Source organism: Trifolium pratense, linkage group LG3 (assembly GCF_020283565.1).
Source record: "Trifolium pratense cultivar HEN17-A07 linkage group LG3, ARS_RC_1.1, whole genome shotgun sequence".
In the NCBI taxonomy this organism is placed as follows: domain Eukaryota; kingdom Viridiplantae; phylum Streptophyta; class Magnoliopsida; order Fabales; family Fabaceae; genus Trifolium; species Trifolium pratense.
The window spans coordinates 20,605,420-20,622,442 of record NC_060061.1 but is presented as its reverse complement, the minus strand read 5'-3'; the positions used below and the strand labels follow the sequence as shown (position 1 = coordinate 20,622,442).

The window sequence follows — 17,023 nt, the reverse complement described above, 5'->3', positions numbered from 1 at the left end:
TTGATGTTGCGATAAGGATTTGATTTTCCTGCAAGTGAGGAATGCATTTTAGATGCAAGTAAATGAATTGATTAATTAACCGTTAAAATATTAATTATATAGTTTGTTTTATATGTGCATGATTTATTAACTGTAACATAACCAACCATCGATTGAAACATCAACTATTATCCTCTAAAGTATACCCCTAATTTTAGATGTAACTGTAGCACACTTGTCCATTTCCTTCTCACTTTATTATACTCTTCAGTCTTCAGTACCATTCTGTCTCATAACAAATGGCAAAGCACAGTTTTACCCCTTGCATTTCATCTAAACAAAGGTTAAAATGTAAATACTCCAATTCGACGCGGAAAAATGAGTGGTAAAAAATCTCATCAACAGCCACTTTATCTGGTTAAATGAATCAAAACAATTCATAAGCTCTATACATATTTACATCAATCATCATCATCATCATCATCACAACTATGTACAACAAAATCCTAAAAAACAGAGAGGGGGTGGGGAATCAAATAAAGCTGCAAAATTGATGTACATAATTCTGTTCTATAATTTGGAATGGAAGCATTTCTGTTCTATCAGAACCTATTGTCCAACTGTTGAACAAACAAAACCAGTCATATTCAATTTGAATCATGACCCAAGAACGACTTAGTCCGTGTATATTTGAAGGAAAACAACTAAAGCTTTAAGGAACATCCAATCAGATCCATATGTAGGGGTTTCTAAATTGTGTTGCCATAGCATCCGATAGAAACTTGACGAGGTTATCTCTCTCAACATTTTTCTCCTTCTTAAGCTCAAGATGCCGAACCTGGAGGCAATTTAAATAAGTTAATGTAAATTGTCTTAGGATCAGATTGAATAAGATTCTGTTAATGTTATTACAAAAAAAGGGACTCTAACGAACACACAAATAAACAACCAATCTTCAAATAGAATTATTAGATCATTTATATGAGCATTGATAAGTTTACCATCTTAGTTAGAAATTCAACAAAAATACCACAACTCTAATAACCAGATTGACATTGATAAAGTTTTGCATGTGAAGCATAATGACAGGAGATAATTCTAGGATTATGAAGAAAAAGTTAAAAGGGGTGATGAAGCCAGTTACATTATGTAGTTAAAAGGGGTTAAAATTATGATAATTTCTCAGGGAAGTTTATCGTCCATAGTAGGTATTTTGCATCAGATTAGAGAACAAATAGCATTAATAATGATTTGCATGAAAAAGTCTTAGCGCGTGTTCGGTATTTATATGATATTGATTACACCCCTTCTCAAACATGATTTTAGTGAAAATACATGTTTGATTAATGTTAGTAGAATTGACTTTGCCTCGAAACCTTCGATTGAGTAAAAGTAACAACAAGTAGTTTTCTCTTTAGGTTGAAAATTTTAACTAGGTTTTATATCGGGCTTGCTTTTAGTGTATAACATTGAAACATAAACAACTTCACTTCAAACTCAATAATATGTCTCAACCAGACAGTGGAACTATAGAGAACATATCTCACCTTAACCGAATCTGCCAGGGAGAAACTTGCATCTGTAATAATAACGAGACATTTGATATCATGTTCATTAGCGTACTCATACTGCTCTGTAAGACTTGGATCAGGGACGGGAACAAATTCGGCCTGATGACAAGAAAGATGAATGAGCACAACCTTCGGTAATAATAATCCACAATCACAAAGATCAAAATTGTTTAGAAATCTCAACCTTAAAGTTCTCCTGCCACAATTCAGCAACTAGTTCCATGCGCTCCACCAACAGACCACCTCCTCCTCTCGAGCACACAAGAATACTGGTGCTGGCTTCATTTCTGAAACAGTTGAGAAAGTCAATTGTGTATGCTTGTTCCCATCAGCCACCAAGCCTACTCTTATTAAGTGTTTGTGTTATTTGTGCACATGTACGCAGGCACAACACGTATAGTGTATAATTGAAAAGACAGTAACCTAAATGCCAAGGAGTTTATAGAATGTAAAAATAACAAAACCAACAAAAAAATGTATGAGTTTAAGGACACTAACCGACTGGGCTTAAAATCTACAGGACAATTCTGAATTATTGTCTCTAGTGCAAGGCTAGTCCCCATACCAGTGGGAGGATTTCCTTTCTGCATAACAGAAAAGACAGGCTATTAGAAACAATATAAAAGAAGCTTTAGGTTGCCCAAGAATGCTACAGGCAGGAAGAAAACACCATGAACAACTGAAGCATATGCAAAATAAACATGCAGACATCATCAGTTAAGATAACTGACACTAATATGTTGAGGGAAAAGGTAACAAAAAGTGTTTAGAGCACGAAGGACAAACCAGCACAACAATCGGTACGTACTTAATCATATCCAGGCCAATGAGTTTAGGAATTATTAGTTGATAACGCAATTAGGGACCAAAGCAAAAAACAATCAAATTATATAATGGTTAAAACTACATAGAAATACGTGATTTTGAACATTCTGAAAGAATGCTCAACTTTCAGAGAATTGGAGAGAGAAAAATTAATATAGAAGATACAAGCCATGTTAATGGCAATCAGAAGAAATTAAATTTGAATGCATAACCTACATAGTCGCTACTCCTCAATTGATGAAGCAAATTGTCATATCGACCACCAACAGCTAACAAGACACCTTCAGAGAGTGATCCAGAACTGTTCTCCTTCCTTAAGTATACCTTCCAAGCAAAGTTCAACTTCATCAGAATCATCAAAATATTCAAAACATACATATTTCTAGCCCTTCTGCTTTCTTGATGCATTATGAATATTCCAAATATTAAAATGTGCCTAGTTCATTATCTATAAAAAATGTACAACAGTTTATTGAATAAGGATAATTCTATTTTAGAAGTATGCACGATTTACCTAGTTATAAAAACAATTTTAAAATGTAGTAAAAGCACATAAAAATAAAAAGATGAATTTCAGAAATTCAGTGCATTTTCTATATCATATATTGCATCATATATTGCATCATACTAGAGGGAATGCAGAGTGTTTCTTACAAAGTGCAAGCATGGAATCCATACCACAAGGATGTAATAATTTTTGAAAATAAATGGCAAATTTATGGTACCTGAAAAAACAAATCTCTATGATAACTTTCGTTTGGTGCCATTAATGCATCTATATATACATTTTTGTCAATCCTCCAAATTCTCAAGAGATTGGCAAGCTCAGACAATTCATCAAGTGCCTTGAAGGTACGCTTATCTGCATTAGTTTACTATTTTCTGATGAATATGAACTTCCTTCTATAATATGTAAATGTACATTTCAATCTTAACCACAGAAAGGTACCAGATGGTAGAGCTCCTCTTAGTCTGGGAAGTGCCTGATCTGCAGATCCACAGAATCTCAGACCTACAGTCTGCAACCTATTTACCATAGCTTCATCTAAACCCAGTTCCTGGAAAAAAATTAAAATTGCAAATAAATTAATTTTGACCAAGAATCGATTTCTTTGAATATGGTAATTACCAAAAGAAAGTATGAAAACTTCAGCAACACCAATAGTTATTGCAGCCAAACATACAAGGTTCCTTAATTCTCACCTGCAAAAGCTGCCGTCTTATCACTACCCATTTTGACTTCCTTTCGGAGGATTGAGGACGCAAAGAACCCATCATTGAAAGAAGCTTCAAAAAATCAAAGATCAGTCATACTATATTCTTACAAAATTAATGATATGGGTTTCTTGATTACACGGTTAACATACCTCAGCTACTTTAACTCTGTGTTCTACCTTGATTCCAGTCCATGACCAAATTGCACCCAGGAGGTCAGCATGGTTTAGATGAATGTCACAAGAGTCTTCATGGAAAAAACAAGTGACTATGTCCTTCGTGACCTGTTATAAAATTGTGAAATATGCTATCTTTAGTATCACCAAATGATCAACATTATTATATGACACAATCTGAAAGATTTCAGAGACACAAAATGAACAAAATACAGGTTTAGTAGTAAATAGAGTTTAATTGTTGTGCACCGTCGGTGTAAAAGTTTTTTACACATGCATCCAATAACACGTTGCCACATCATTTAATGAATGTGACACATCATGTGTTTTTAATTACCATACATGATGTGTCGGTATATTATTGGACGCATGTGTAAAATAACTTTACACCGACGGTGTATATAAATTAAATTCTAGTAAATACTCCATCTGTCACCTGTATTTTATTTTTGAAAAATATAAAATAAAATAAAAATATATAGATTAATTGACCATGCCAATGAAATATATTTATATACTGTTTTTTCCTTTTAATGTCATTAGTTTCACGACTACCATGAAGCATAATACTATTTATAACATGAAGAACTTAATAAAAAAAGAAAAAAATAAAGCGAAAGGAAATTATAAAATCTACAAGGATACAGTAGAAAATATCACCTTGATGACTTCTGCCTCTGCCAATGCTGAAGTACCACCAATTATGTCAAAATCTCCCTGTGGAAAAATATTGCTGTATTAATGGGTTTGATAATCAATAAATTTTGTTTGAAAGTTTCACACAAAGCACCATAAACCATTACAGAATCCCCAAAGTCCAAACGGATTATTCATCACAAACCATATGGGAGATATTTTATATTCTTCTTTCACCAAAAACCAAAAAATGGAGAAATATTGGTTATTTATTTTGTTCCTTCAGATTGAGTCAAAAAAGAGAGCCACAGAAAAATTCGTAAGAAATAATATGTAGAATGGTACCTGAAGGTAGCGGTTTGGTGATGAATGCCCAACTGCTCTTCTGTAAACATATGATATCTCATATCGTTTGAATGAAGATTTCTACATGATTTATATTTTGTCTTAGATTTTTCATGCCTATCTGAAAGCCAGCTAAAATAATAGAGAAGCAATGCAAAAACTGCCAAGGACAATTTCTTTCCTATCAGTTACAGTTCAAAATTAAGATATAAAACACCTCTTTCCTCCTCTACATTTTATAGTTAAGCAGGCTAAAGATCTTATTGTCAAGACTACTGATAAAAGTAAAAAAATATTCTTTCTAGAAAATTTAGGTTTTAATTTCACTCTTTTCTTTAACACTAGTGTAGGCTGTGTTTGTAAAAGTTTATAGGTTAAATCATTAAGAGATATTTTGAGTTAAATCATCTATCTGATTTATGAGCAAGACAATAGGTCGTCGTTTAGCCTAAACCATTAAGTCTTAAATTCTAATACATGAGCAAGACAATATTTCGTTGTAAAATCAAAATATTCAAAAACAGTGCAGAAGATTTGCCAGGTATAACTTAGGTTCTCTTCCGAAGCCACCCTTCAGTGCTGAAGATGCTTTGAACCTCACCAATCGTGTAAAATCAAGGTTGGGGGATCTTGAGAAGGATCTTGACGATAAAAAGGTGACCCTTCTGTTCTCCATTTTGATTTCATATTCACTTTTAGGGCCTTTGATTGGACAGATATTGAGAAATGGCAGATTTTCAAGGATGATTTCTTCCTGTTATTCAAATTTTGGGATTTGGGAATCTTTCTTCATGGTACTTAAATAGGATAGGATTTCTTTGCTGGATGTACAGAGATTGGCATTCTTTGCTCAATTCATGGATCTTTGATTAGGTGAGAGAGAGAGAGAGAGAGAATGAGTTGTTATCTCATGGATTTCTGCTACAAATGATAAGCAGCTTGTATTAGTGTCTTGATCTGTTAGTTAGAGTGTGCCACGTCAGCTCTGGCACTTATAACTTCCAAGCTTGCAGCCAAAATTTGTTAGTGTTCGGTGCAGGTTTAGCCGCAGCCAAGTGTAGGATAAGCACTCTAAATCTTGTAAATCTCTAAAATTCATCATTAGAAAGAATATTCAAAAGAAACTCACGAAATTTCAAATTATTTTGAACCTAAGTTATACCTGGCAAAAACAGTTTGATTTATAACTCGAATCACATTTTTTTTACATTCTAAACACCCTCGTAATAAGAACAATTAATTTGTTTTGTTAACTCTTAAGTCTTAAATGATTTCCATTTAAGTAAGAAATCACTCAGTTTTTGGAGGACCAACCCCAAACACAGTTTTGTCAACAAAAAAAAAAAACCCAAACACAGTTATTGTCACGAGCAAAGGCACATTATATCCGATAGTATTACAATATCCTTCAAGATTTACTATGAGGTTATTTTGCATCATAATATTGTTTGTCGAAAATTCATAGTAGATTAGAGGGCATCACTTGGTCATCCAGAATTATTGAAACTAATTGTGTGTTGTTATCCAAACACAAGATTTGATTTATAAATCAACTGAAGTTAAGTCGCGTGTTTTTACATTCCAAAAACCCTCTTAAGAACAACAAAATTGTTTTGTTAACTCTATATCTTAACTGATTTCCATTTAAGTGAGAAGTCACATAGTCATTATCATTTATCATCAGAGGACCAACACCAACACAGTCATCATCACTATACAAGAACAAAGGCACATTAACCAAGCATGATTTTGTAGGTATTGTGTTTTCTAATAGTCCAACGGACCGAGTAATGCCATATAATCTACTATGAGTAGTTCTGTTAAGAATCCCGCATTAGATGTGATATGGCTTGAAAAAGTGTTTATAAGCGGGAGGCATCCCTCACCATACAAACCGGTTTCGAAAATTGAATTAGACCGAAACCAAATTTTAAGACGGTGTCAGAGTGCTGATTTTGTAGGATTGAGTGAAACCCAAATGCATTAAAAAATGTTCAAAAAACTATTTTAAAATGCAAAATAATTTTATACTGAATCTTGAGGGATGTTGTAAATTGCAATTCAATTTGTTTTCCAAATACATGTTGCTTGGTTTGAAAATCATTATTTATATCCATAAATTGAATATTACAAAGCACACCTTTCTGTTCTCTATTTATTAAAAACAGTATTGTAAAACTCATACAACAAGCCATACTGCTAAAAAGACTTTATAATCACACATCTTACATCGATAGTATATCAATTATTGCAATATATTATATTCCAATTTTAACGTAATGGAATATATTTGAAGAAAAAATGGAAAGAAATTAAATCAAGCTAATATGCCTGGTACCTGGTTAGATATAATCCAGTTCACAAAAGGCAAACGCAGCTCATGGGAAAGTTCAAGCATGTTTCCTCCTTGAGTCAACAGTTTTACTGCATTTCTACTCGATGAAAATCAAAACCAACAATCTTTTATCTAGGTTGTCAAGTCCACCAAGAACTAAATCGCAAACTTGTAAAGAACTTAAATGAAAATTTAAATGAAGATAATACCTATTAAACTGTGGACAATCATCCAATAATCGCAGTGGTGATATTTCTAGGTGTTTAGCACAATGCTGCCTGAAAATTTCCTTGTTGACATCTACAACATAATCTCGGACTTCAGTTACAAAATCTGTGTGCTGAATTGATGAACTGTTATCTCCAACTGACCCCAATCTACCAACCTGATGAATGTGTTTTGTGCTTAACATCTCTTCATCAAAGATAGCATTTAAGACTTTATCATATATGCTAGTATCCTCTGATTTCTGCATTGTTCGTAGGATATCTGAACATAGAGAATTGATACTAACTCAGGGTAATGCAAGAAACTTAAAGAAAAAACAATAAATAATCTAAAAAAAGACTTAAGATGCATATTTCATGATGAAATTTCAGTTTGCATTATTAACTTTACTTATCAAGATCATCTGATCGTTCTTATTTTTATATCCTCCTTAGGAGTGGCCACTCATTAAAAAAGTTTCATATGCATAGAAAGTAAGCATTCAAGAGAGAAAAATATATGCATTATTGATATATTATTTTTATATAAAAAAAAAATATATAGTCAATAGTAACTGTAACAAATTACACAGTTCTTTAGCAGGAAAAGAACAAACTATCAATATCATGAACCAACTATGAAAAACTTAATGTGTTGGAAGTATATGAATGTTTTTATATATATAGTACGTACTCCCACACCCAAGAACCCTTTGGCCTTATCAAATGTTGACCACTTGATCAGAGGCTTTATTATAATGTCATGAACTAACTCGCCTAAAATATTAAGTAGTTGGGTGGAGATTTATGAATGATTTTTATATCTAATATAGCATGGACATAAATTGGGTACAGCTGAACACATGCAACAAAGAATATAGTTAGAAACATATGCAATTCTCACCATATCAGAAACCAAAACCTCGTAAATAAATTAATCATATTCTTTGTATGTGCATAATGATATTAATCATATTCTTTGTATGTGCATAATGATGATTTTATAAATTTCCAGACTACCTTTCAACACAAATTGATGGGAATCATTGAGTCAAAACGTTGCAAAATGGGGGGAAAAACAATTATGATTTGCACAAGACTCGAGAGTCGTGATTAATATATAATTTTCCATTTCTTTTCGTTGATAGTCCAATGCATTGATAATATTTGGCCCATGTAACTAACCCCACTCAATGAGATAACATATTGAATTTTTTTGGTGGATAACAACTTGTATTATGTAGGTTCATTACAATAATAATATGTAGCAGAATAAACAACAAAGGTCATAGTCACTTGCCGTCCAACAATTCAGACTCCATTCGTGGAGGAAATGCATTATTCTGCAGAAGTTCAGTGGCCGATGGTCGATCTGAGGGACCTAGAGACATCAACTGCCGCAGCAAGGATTCCTGTTCTGGAAACATAGCAACCCAAGCAGGTGGAAGTTCCCCTTTTTGTTTCAGATCGGATAAAACAACATGTCTCTCCATTGCTGTCCCAAATGGATGCCAAAGCTCAAAGAAAACCACTCCTAAGCTGTACATGTCAGCCTACATATCAAGTAAACCCAAGAATTACATAATTGTGCTTGAAGCAAAATATAATATAGCTAAAAAAGAATAATGTTGAATGTTTTATACCTTTTCATCAATCTTAGGCCATCCTTGCTCAATTTCAGGAGCTGTATAAAAATATGTCCCAACTTGTCCAGTGCCATCAATGGAAACTCCAGTTGTATCAGCAGGATGGGCTAAATCTTGATCGAGCTGCTCCAACTTCAAGAACTTGGCTGAAAGAAAAGAAGAAGAAAAATTGATAAGTAATTCACAAACAACCACTACTCCCTCTAGTGTAGAAAACTCAAACATTAATATGGCACTGTTTTATATAAGTTTTTAGACCAAATCAAAAACAGGGAAACACTGCACCAAGAGGTACATAATGTTACTGCACACACAAGAAACTGTGTATATGTGCAGGCATTTGTCAATGACCGTGACTTTTATTATAAAGATACATTATATTGAAATGAAAATTGCACATGTAAATCAGAATGTCATTGGAAACCTTGCTAGCCTACAGATTACTAGGCTATCACATATTCTAATAATTTCATGAGCACCATTCACGGATATTGAAGTTGTCCATTGTTGCAATAACCTAGATAGAGAAAATATTGGCAACATGCACGAAGAAAAAGAAAATAAACAACCGATGGATTCAAGATCTTACCAAGACCAAAGTCACCGATTTTAATATCATTACGGGCATCAAAGAATATGTTACTTGGTGTTAAGTCTCGATGAATTATTCCTTGCCCATGTATGTGTGCCAAGCCTTCTACTATTTGGCGAAACAAATGCCATGCCAGTTCTTTGTCAAAATGATTATATGATTCAAACATCTGGCGAAGAGTCCTTTGACCCAACAACAATGATATTTAGTGAATACAACATAATGAACAATAATGAGTGTACTTGTGAAATTTTGTTTACATGAGTCAAGAATAAAAAGAAATAAAATACATTACATGGGACAGTACTCCATTTGTATATAAAGATATGTTGATTCAAGCTGATTCTCACGCCCAACAACATCATTGGAGCTTGCAACATTGTAGCTGAAAGTAGAGCTCGCTGGAGTCCTTGAATCCCCACCACTATCACCATAAGAATCTGTAACTCCAGTTTCAAACCATGCCTGAAAGTTTTACAGCTATTAAAAATTGAAAACCATCATTTGAACACAGAACATTGTGATAAACTAAAACATTTTATTCGCATTTCTATTCATAGACTCTTTCGAAAACTGTTCCCCTCACTCCCTCTTAGAATATAATCAAAGCAGTATCCACTACAAGTTACATATCCAAAAGATCATAAAGGATGGTCAATGCAATAGAGCATACAGCTAATGCAGAAACTTAGGAAATAAGAATCTGAAACAAGAAACTAAAGTTTCCATAATACGAAAATTTGTGCAAATAATAAACCTTCATACCTGATAATACCGAACAACATGTTGATGTTGTAAACGAGAAAGTGTAGCAACCTCCCTGATTTTCTCGCCATAGATAGATGGATAAACAAGTAAGTTATTGACTTTAAAAGATGAGGATACAATTACATGTAAATAGTAAGAAAAGATAAGAAATGGACACAGCTGGAAGTAATCAAATAACGACATTACTCTCTTATAATTCCCAAAACATGAAGAAAAAAAAGACAAACAACATAAAGGAAAATGAATTATATCAAAACATGAAATGAGACAATAAATAAGATATGTCATAATACTTATACCATGAAATCTAATTGACCAAGAAAAAGGGTCATGTATGATGCAAAGAGAAGCTATACTCATACTGATTTAAAAGCCATACTTGCTCTCCCCTTGGTTCTAATTTGAACTCTCCTCTGGTTGTCATTTCAATTTTATGCGACAGAACATTAGCACCAATTAAGTAAATTCGACCATGATATCTTTTCACAACTTTTTTTTTTAAATCTCTTTTAAACCTGAATTCATCTTCCATCACAAATTATATCTTCTAGATTTATGATCTAGTCTACATCAAGATATCAGCTCTAAATTATATCCTGATTCCTTTAATATAATTTAACATACAGCTACAAGGCATACTAGTTGATGCAAGGATTTCAATAAGTTTGAGAGCACCGAGATACAAGATTTTTAAGAAATTTAGTTTAAGCATCAGTAAAACTGAAAGAAGGAAAAACATTGTATCAACAGATGAGATAACTAATGCAACTATTCTCAGTATCTTGGATCTATAAATTAAAGTAACAATGAGATCGAAGAAGATCAACCTCAGAATCTGATACAGGTAGATGAAATGAAAAATTATGTGTAGTTGTCTCATTGAAATCCTACAATAAATTATGGTGACCAAAAAATGGTGGGCGGTAAAGAAATTAATGGATGTAATTGTTGACAAATTGACATGATTAGTAACGGATACATCTTCAAACACCACAACAATTAAGACTTTTATCAGAATAGCAAGTTTTTAAACATGCAATCATACTTCCCTTAGGATCAATAAAACGTAAAATATTAAATAACAAAATCAACCCTTGGATTCTGATGAAGGTTTAGTTTCAACAGCAGTTATGATTACTGCTTAAAAATGTTTCATTATCCCAAAATTAATCATAAATTGCAGCATGCAGGAGTTGGATCAGAAAGTGCCGATGAACAATATTTATGCAACCCATGTTGTAAAACGAAATTGAAGATTTGCAAAAACTGGATCAGGTAAATTTTCCAATATTAATCAATATATGTGACTGTAAATGTAATGCATTGGCTATAACCACTTAATCATGCACTGAATTATGTACATTAGTGAAAAAACTACACATTAAAAAGTAACAGTCAATGTTGCCAACGCTATAGCAAGTTCCTTTCTAGATCATTTAAATTCACCTTAATATTCGGTCAGGCATGCTTTTGTCCTTAAGGCGGATTTTCTTCATTGCATACTGCCTTCCATCGAGTTTATTTTTGCACAGCACAACGTGACCAAAACCACCATGACCTATTACATTGCCAAGGAAAATCTTTCAGTAAATGATTAGACATATAACCTATTACATTGCCAAGCAAAATCTTTCAGTAAATGATTAGACATATAAGAAAATCTACTTACTTAATCAACTTAAATAAAAAATCTCATTGAAATGCTTCATTCAATAGCCAATAAAAATACAGCAAAAGCAGGAGCTAAACTATAATAAATTGAAACTTTCACCTTATACATGGGGGTAAACAAAAATAGTGTATTATTTGCTATAAAAACAAACAGCAAATTGCAACTCAAACTGTCGACTACCCAAAGAAAAAGAAATCTGCAAACATTTGATAAGTGGTGAGATAATACAAAATTGGGCCATTCTCTGAATTAAAAAATTCCTTCAATAAACTTATGGCCAATTTGATGACCAATTTAATTTCTAGCTAAAAAGGTGAATTGAGATGACAATTTAGGATAGACTTGGGATTGAGTTGGGCCTAAGACCAGATTTTAAGGTGGTATCCAAGTCTATCCTAGATTTGTTATTGGACCAGGATCACCCGTATTTGTCAACGCTTCATATGGACCAGGATCACCCATATTTGTCAACGCTTCATATGTCTAGTCTTGGATGTGAGGTTGTGTTAAGCTATCTGTTATCGGGCAAAACTACTTTTGCCCATGCTCCTTTAGATGTGCATCCCTGAGCATGACGGGGTTAGTTGAGATCTCACATCAGCCCAAATTCTAAGATGTTAGGGTCTTGTCTGTTAATGGTTGAAAACCAAATATAGATTTTTCTGAGAGATTTGGAAATGACTTCACCTAACAGAGATTTTTCAAGGGATATAGGATTTGCTAAACCATAACGCAGAATCCAGGAACAACAAGCATAATAAGAATTTAACCTGCTTTGATGCCAACTTGAGAATAAATATCAACTGAGGTAGTTCTGAAATTATCAAATGTTTTGCACTCAACAGCACATTGACATTAATATACATGAAAAATCAATACAGCATATATATTGACAAGAATGATAATAATGGAACTGTTTTCTAAGATCCTAAAGTTCAAATGTTACGTACACTCCTATTATTTCCAAAGCTATAATAACAATAATTCATGTTATCTTTTGCAACAAACACAGAGGCCATGCAATCAAGACCATCGGCAAAAAGAAATTATAGTACTCTACCATCATGATGGTATACATCTAGGAGTAAATGACATCAAAGAATTACATAATATATATAACTCAAAACACAAGTTCATAAAGTTCCTTTACCAAGAGGTCGTAGCTCCTCAAAATCATTTAAATATCGAGAACTATGGTGAACTGTATTAGAGTCTCCAAGATCAGAAGAAGGTGTCCAAAATTGAGATATTCTGGATGATGCCTAGACAAAACAAATAAATAAATGAATAAACAAATAAATATTTAGGGGTAAGAAAGAGAATATATATCCTCGTAGATTTGCCAACCAGCTGTTTCTTGAAGATATGATCAAAGGTTTTGTTGAAAAGGGAAGGCGGTTTTGATGCCATATCACGTGCCGAGTCAGAAAAGATCTGGGAATACAACTCAAAGGATCAAGATCATTGTAGAACTAGAAATTATTTGAAAATGGAAGAAAAAATATTTTAGTTTAGGTAAAATAGCATTCTTTTTCATACCCCTAAGTTGTACAGCTCTGTTGCTAATTGCGGCAAAGAGTCGGCCAAGGTACCTTTAGAGGCGCAAACAAGGCGAAGCATGTGAACCTAATGCAAAAGGAGGAAGAACCAAATTAATGTTGAGCATAACTCTATTGTGACAAGATGATAGCAGTAAATTTGAGTTTTTTACCATCATTAGATCCTTCTCTGTTGTTTGAGATGCTTCTTGGTGATGAGGTGAGGATGCAGAAGAAAGAGACTCTGTAGACTCGCTTCCAGACATGCCTTTGTTATCTTCTGTTGTATACTCGTCTGTTAGAGTATATAGTGTTAGAGTATATAGTTTAGGAAGCTTCTAGCTTATTATTGTAATAGGGCAGTTAGCTTTCTGTTATTCTAAACAGAGTCAGTAACATTGTCAACAATAAAATACTGCTTGTCAAGTGATAGAAAATAAAGGAATTGGCATAAACAGGTGTCTCAATCAGCTGCAAACCAATTAAAATGGTGCCAAAAAAAAGTATGACAGAGTTTCTAAATTTCAATGAAGTGTGAATGATTTCCCATCCATCATAAGAACGGAGGCATGTTGCATCAAACCATATTCTATTTTCATTCTGCTATAACTCATTGATTGTGCAATTATTTCAAATTTCAAACATCAGACGTACAAACCCACACAAAAAAAATAGGTTACTAACTTCGAAATTACATGATCTGCATTGTTCATCTTCATGTGCTTAATTAAAAATCAACAATCTAATGTATTAAACCTTTCAGGAGTCTTAACATTATGCACAAACCACTCAAATTGCTCAACTTTTTTTCCTTAAAAATCAATGAACATTATTTATCATTACCATTTTTTCGTTCAGGTGGAAAACAAGATATCAAAAGTCCAAAAATCATTGAAAGACTCATCAATTTCGACGGTTAGGAACATAATACTGGCCTATTATAAATAAAAAAATTTAACAAGGGTAATTCTTAACATTGGATATATAGGAACAAAAGAAAAAGGAAAAAAAAATGATGCCGGCATTTTCTTATAAGCATAGACTGATGTCAGTGATGTCAAACATAGAGTACACAGACCCTTACAATAAGCAAATCATGTCATTTAAATTACCTCTTTCTCACCTTCATTGCCGTCCCCTATAAAATTATCCATCAGAGATCTACTTGAACTACTTGAACTACTTGAACGAGTCAAAGATAAACAATTGTTACTGTCTTCACTAACTTCTCCAACAGTATCTAATTTGGCAGGAAGTTCTTGCAATATGGACGGGTTTTCCTTGCTATCAGATTTCTTTTCCCAGGCTTCTATTCGTGGCTTGGAGGCATCTAACTTAGAAGAAGGAAGAGAAGAACTTTTTACAGCAGTTTCATCAATTCCAAAACTCCAATTCCAGGACTCCCCATAGCCACTGAAAAGGTCGATGAAACCATAAACAAAAGATCTATTCTTATTTGAAGATGTCATATCCTTGAGACACAATTCTTCAATGCCTTCTGTAGTTGAGTGCAAAAACTTCTACAATCAGAGGATAGAAACATATCACCATCAGTTTAGGTAGCCAACTAAACTAACTTGTTCTTAGAAATAAATGATCCATCAAATATCAATCAATAATTATATAAGAAATTAAAGAACATCATCACTGACTTCTACAATCTTCTTTTTTATTAAAAACAAAATACTAACTAATATTGATTTTATGATAACAAGCTTAAGTAAATAATAATAGTTACAATAGCTTAACAGAAAATTAGTATATAAGTAATAGTAAGCTCACGGATTCAGTTGGTTTGGCAATAGGCTCAATTCTAGACAGAAATTCTTGAGCAGCCTCAACTAAATTGAAGATCATTACTCGTCCTTCCCTAGCGTTTAAACTAGCCTGAAAAATGGAAAGAACAAAATATCACACTACATTTTACACACAACAAAGAACATATCACCCTTGCCACACTCATACAAATAATACATCACCAACTAACAACGAAACAATAGTTAATTTGAAAGAACAGGCAAGCACCTGATCAAGGAGGAGAGACAAAAGTTTATTAGCATCAGTTTCTGATAAACCCATCTCAGGAGTAATCTGCAACTTGGGACACTTGAAGGGATACCCAGGCAAGCACCTAGCCAAAATAATAGAGCCAAAAACAATGATTGACTTTGTAGCAACAAACATCCCCTTCTTCACAAACAAAAATAGAAACGAAACCTATGTACCACCGATACTTTACATCAAAGGTGTGTCCTGGTGTCTAGTCTCAAACACATGTAGTTTATTTTGGATAGGCAAATATTAGTAATTAGTTGTTATATTAGTATTTTTCTCTTTCACCAGTGTTTGAACCAGAACCAGGTCCTCCAACTCCTTTAACCAATTGAATTGCGCCCGACACATGTAGTTATATTCAATCATTTTCATTTTCTTAAACTATTATCGATGTCTACGTGTCAGTGTCAACGTCATTGCTTCATGCAAAAGGACTAAATGAATGAATTAACATACCTAACAACAAGAACAGCAGAAACATCCACGTCCTCATAACCCATGTCATTCGAGTAAGGCCTGCTCAATCAATTTCAAACATAAATAATACATTGATAATAATAACCTATGAAGCACGGAAATAATACATTGATAATAATAACCTATGAAGCACGGACACTCCACGGATTAGGCATGTCCCGGTGTTGGACAAGCACCGACACGACACCGACACTTATAATTACAATGAATTGTGTCATTTTCTCAAATTATTATCGGTGTCGACCTGTCAGTGCCGGTGTCGTGTCCGGTGTCCGTGCTTCACAGATAGTAATAATAACAATAACAATACAGTATATCATTGATTAATCATGATTATGAATAGAAACAAACAAACCTTAGCTTAATAACTACTTGAGGAGGCGAACCAGGAACAAATTCACAATCCTCTTGGAAAATCGCACACCTAATCAAAAGGTTATGAAACAAGTCAAAATGAATTGAATTGAATGCATTGAATGAATGAATGAATGAATGAATGTGTTGAAGATAGTTAGTTACAGTGCAGTAATCTCTTCGGAGAGTTGTTCGTTATGATCATCGTGACTGAATGGAGAAGTGTGGTCTTTGGAAGGTGTTCTTGCTTTGTTTCTTCTTCCTCCACCACCACCTCCACCACGCTTCTTCTTGTGCCCCATTGATTTCGAAACTTCAATCAAAACGATAATTGGAGAATGGAGCTCGCGAGATTTTGACGAGAAATTGGAGAATGAAAAAATGTGTGCGTTAGAGAGAGATAGGAGTGAGTCAGAGAAGGTGGCGCTTACATCCGCATCAGGATGTTACAAAGCAAATGAGAAATTGTGTAACTTCAATCAGGGTTTCACTTTCAGGTTACATTTTTTTTTTTTACCGAGTAAATAAGTAAATATTCTTGAATTTTTTACTTGTCAAACAAATTGGTTTTTTTAATTTTGGGTAAATTTCATTTACCCCTACAAAATAAGCGAATTTTTATTTATTTTAAAT

General features: G+C 33.5%; 1 protein-coding gene across 1 annotated transcript; it reads right to left on the bottom strand.

The window, feature by feature from the left end:
- Positions 1–397: 397 nt before the first annotated feature.
- Positions 398–16,885, bottom strand: LOC123913000 (eIF-2-alpha kinase GCN2). Its single transcript, XM_045963601.1, has 29 exons — positions 16,556–16,885; positions 16,392–16,460; positions 16,016–16,075; positions 15,530–15,635; positions 15,287–15,391; positions 14,628–15,024; positions 13,678–13,799; positions 13,506–13,592; positions 13,314–13,400; positions 13,117–13,228; positions 11,741–11,852; positions 10,292–10,346; positions 9,822–9,991; positions 9,524–9,708; positions 8,932–9,080; positions 8,589–8,841; positions 7,292–7,571; positions 7,086–7,179; positions 4,748–4,828; positions 4,427–4,483; positions 3,743–3,874; positions 3,579–3,662; positions 3,325–3,433; positions 3,101–3,237; positions 2,592–2,699; positions 2,049–2,134; positions 1,735–1,837; positions 1,527–1,649; positions 398–817 (listed from the first exon to the last, which is right to left on the bottom strand). The coding sequence occupies exons 1-29, from the start codon at positions 16,690–16,692 to the stop codon at positions 707–709; spliced, it is 3,711 nt and encodes a 1,236-aa protein (XP_045819557.1). The 5' UTR covers positions 16,693–16,885; the 3' UTR covers positions 398–706.
- Positions 16,886–17,023: the final 138 nt, after the last annotated feature.

Excerpts from the sequence above, each read along its gene's own strand:
- LOC123913000 (XM_045963601.1), bottom strand. The coding sequence starts at position 16,692 with ATGGGGCACAAGAAGAAGCGTGGTGGAGGTGGTGGTGGAGGAAGAAGA. Across the intron at positions 16,461-16,555 it reads TCCGAAGAGATTACTGCACT|GTGTGCGATTTTCCAAGAGG; the intron begins GTAACTAACTAT and ends CCTTTTGATTAG. Across the intron at positions 3,663-3,742 it reads ACAGAGTTAAAGTAGCTGAG|CTTCTTTCAATGATGGGTTC; the intron begins GTATGTTAACCG and ends GATTTTTTGAAG.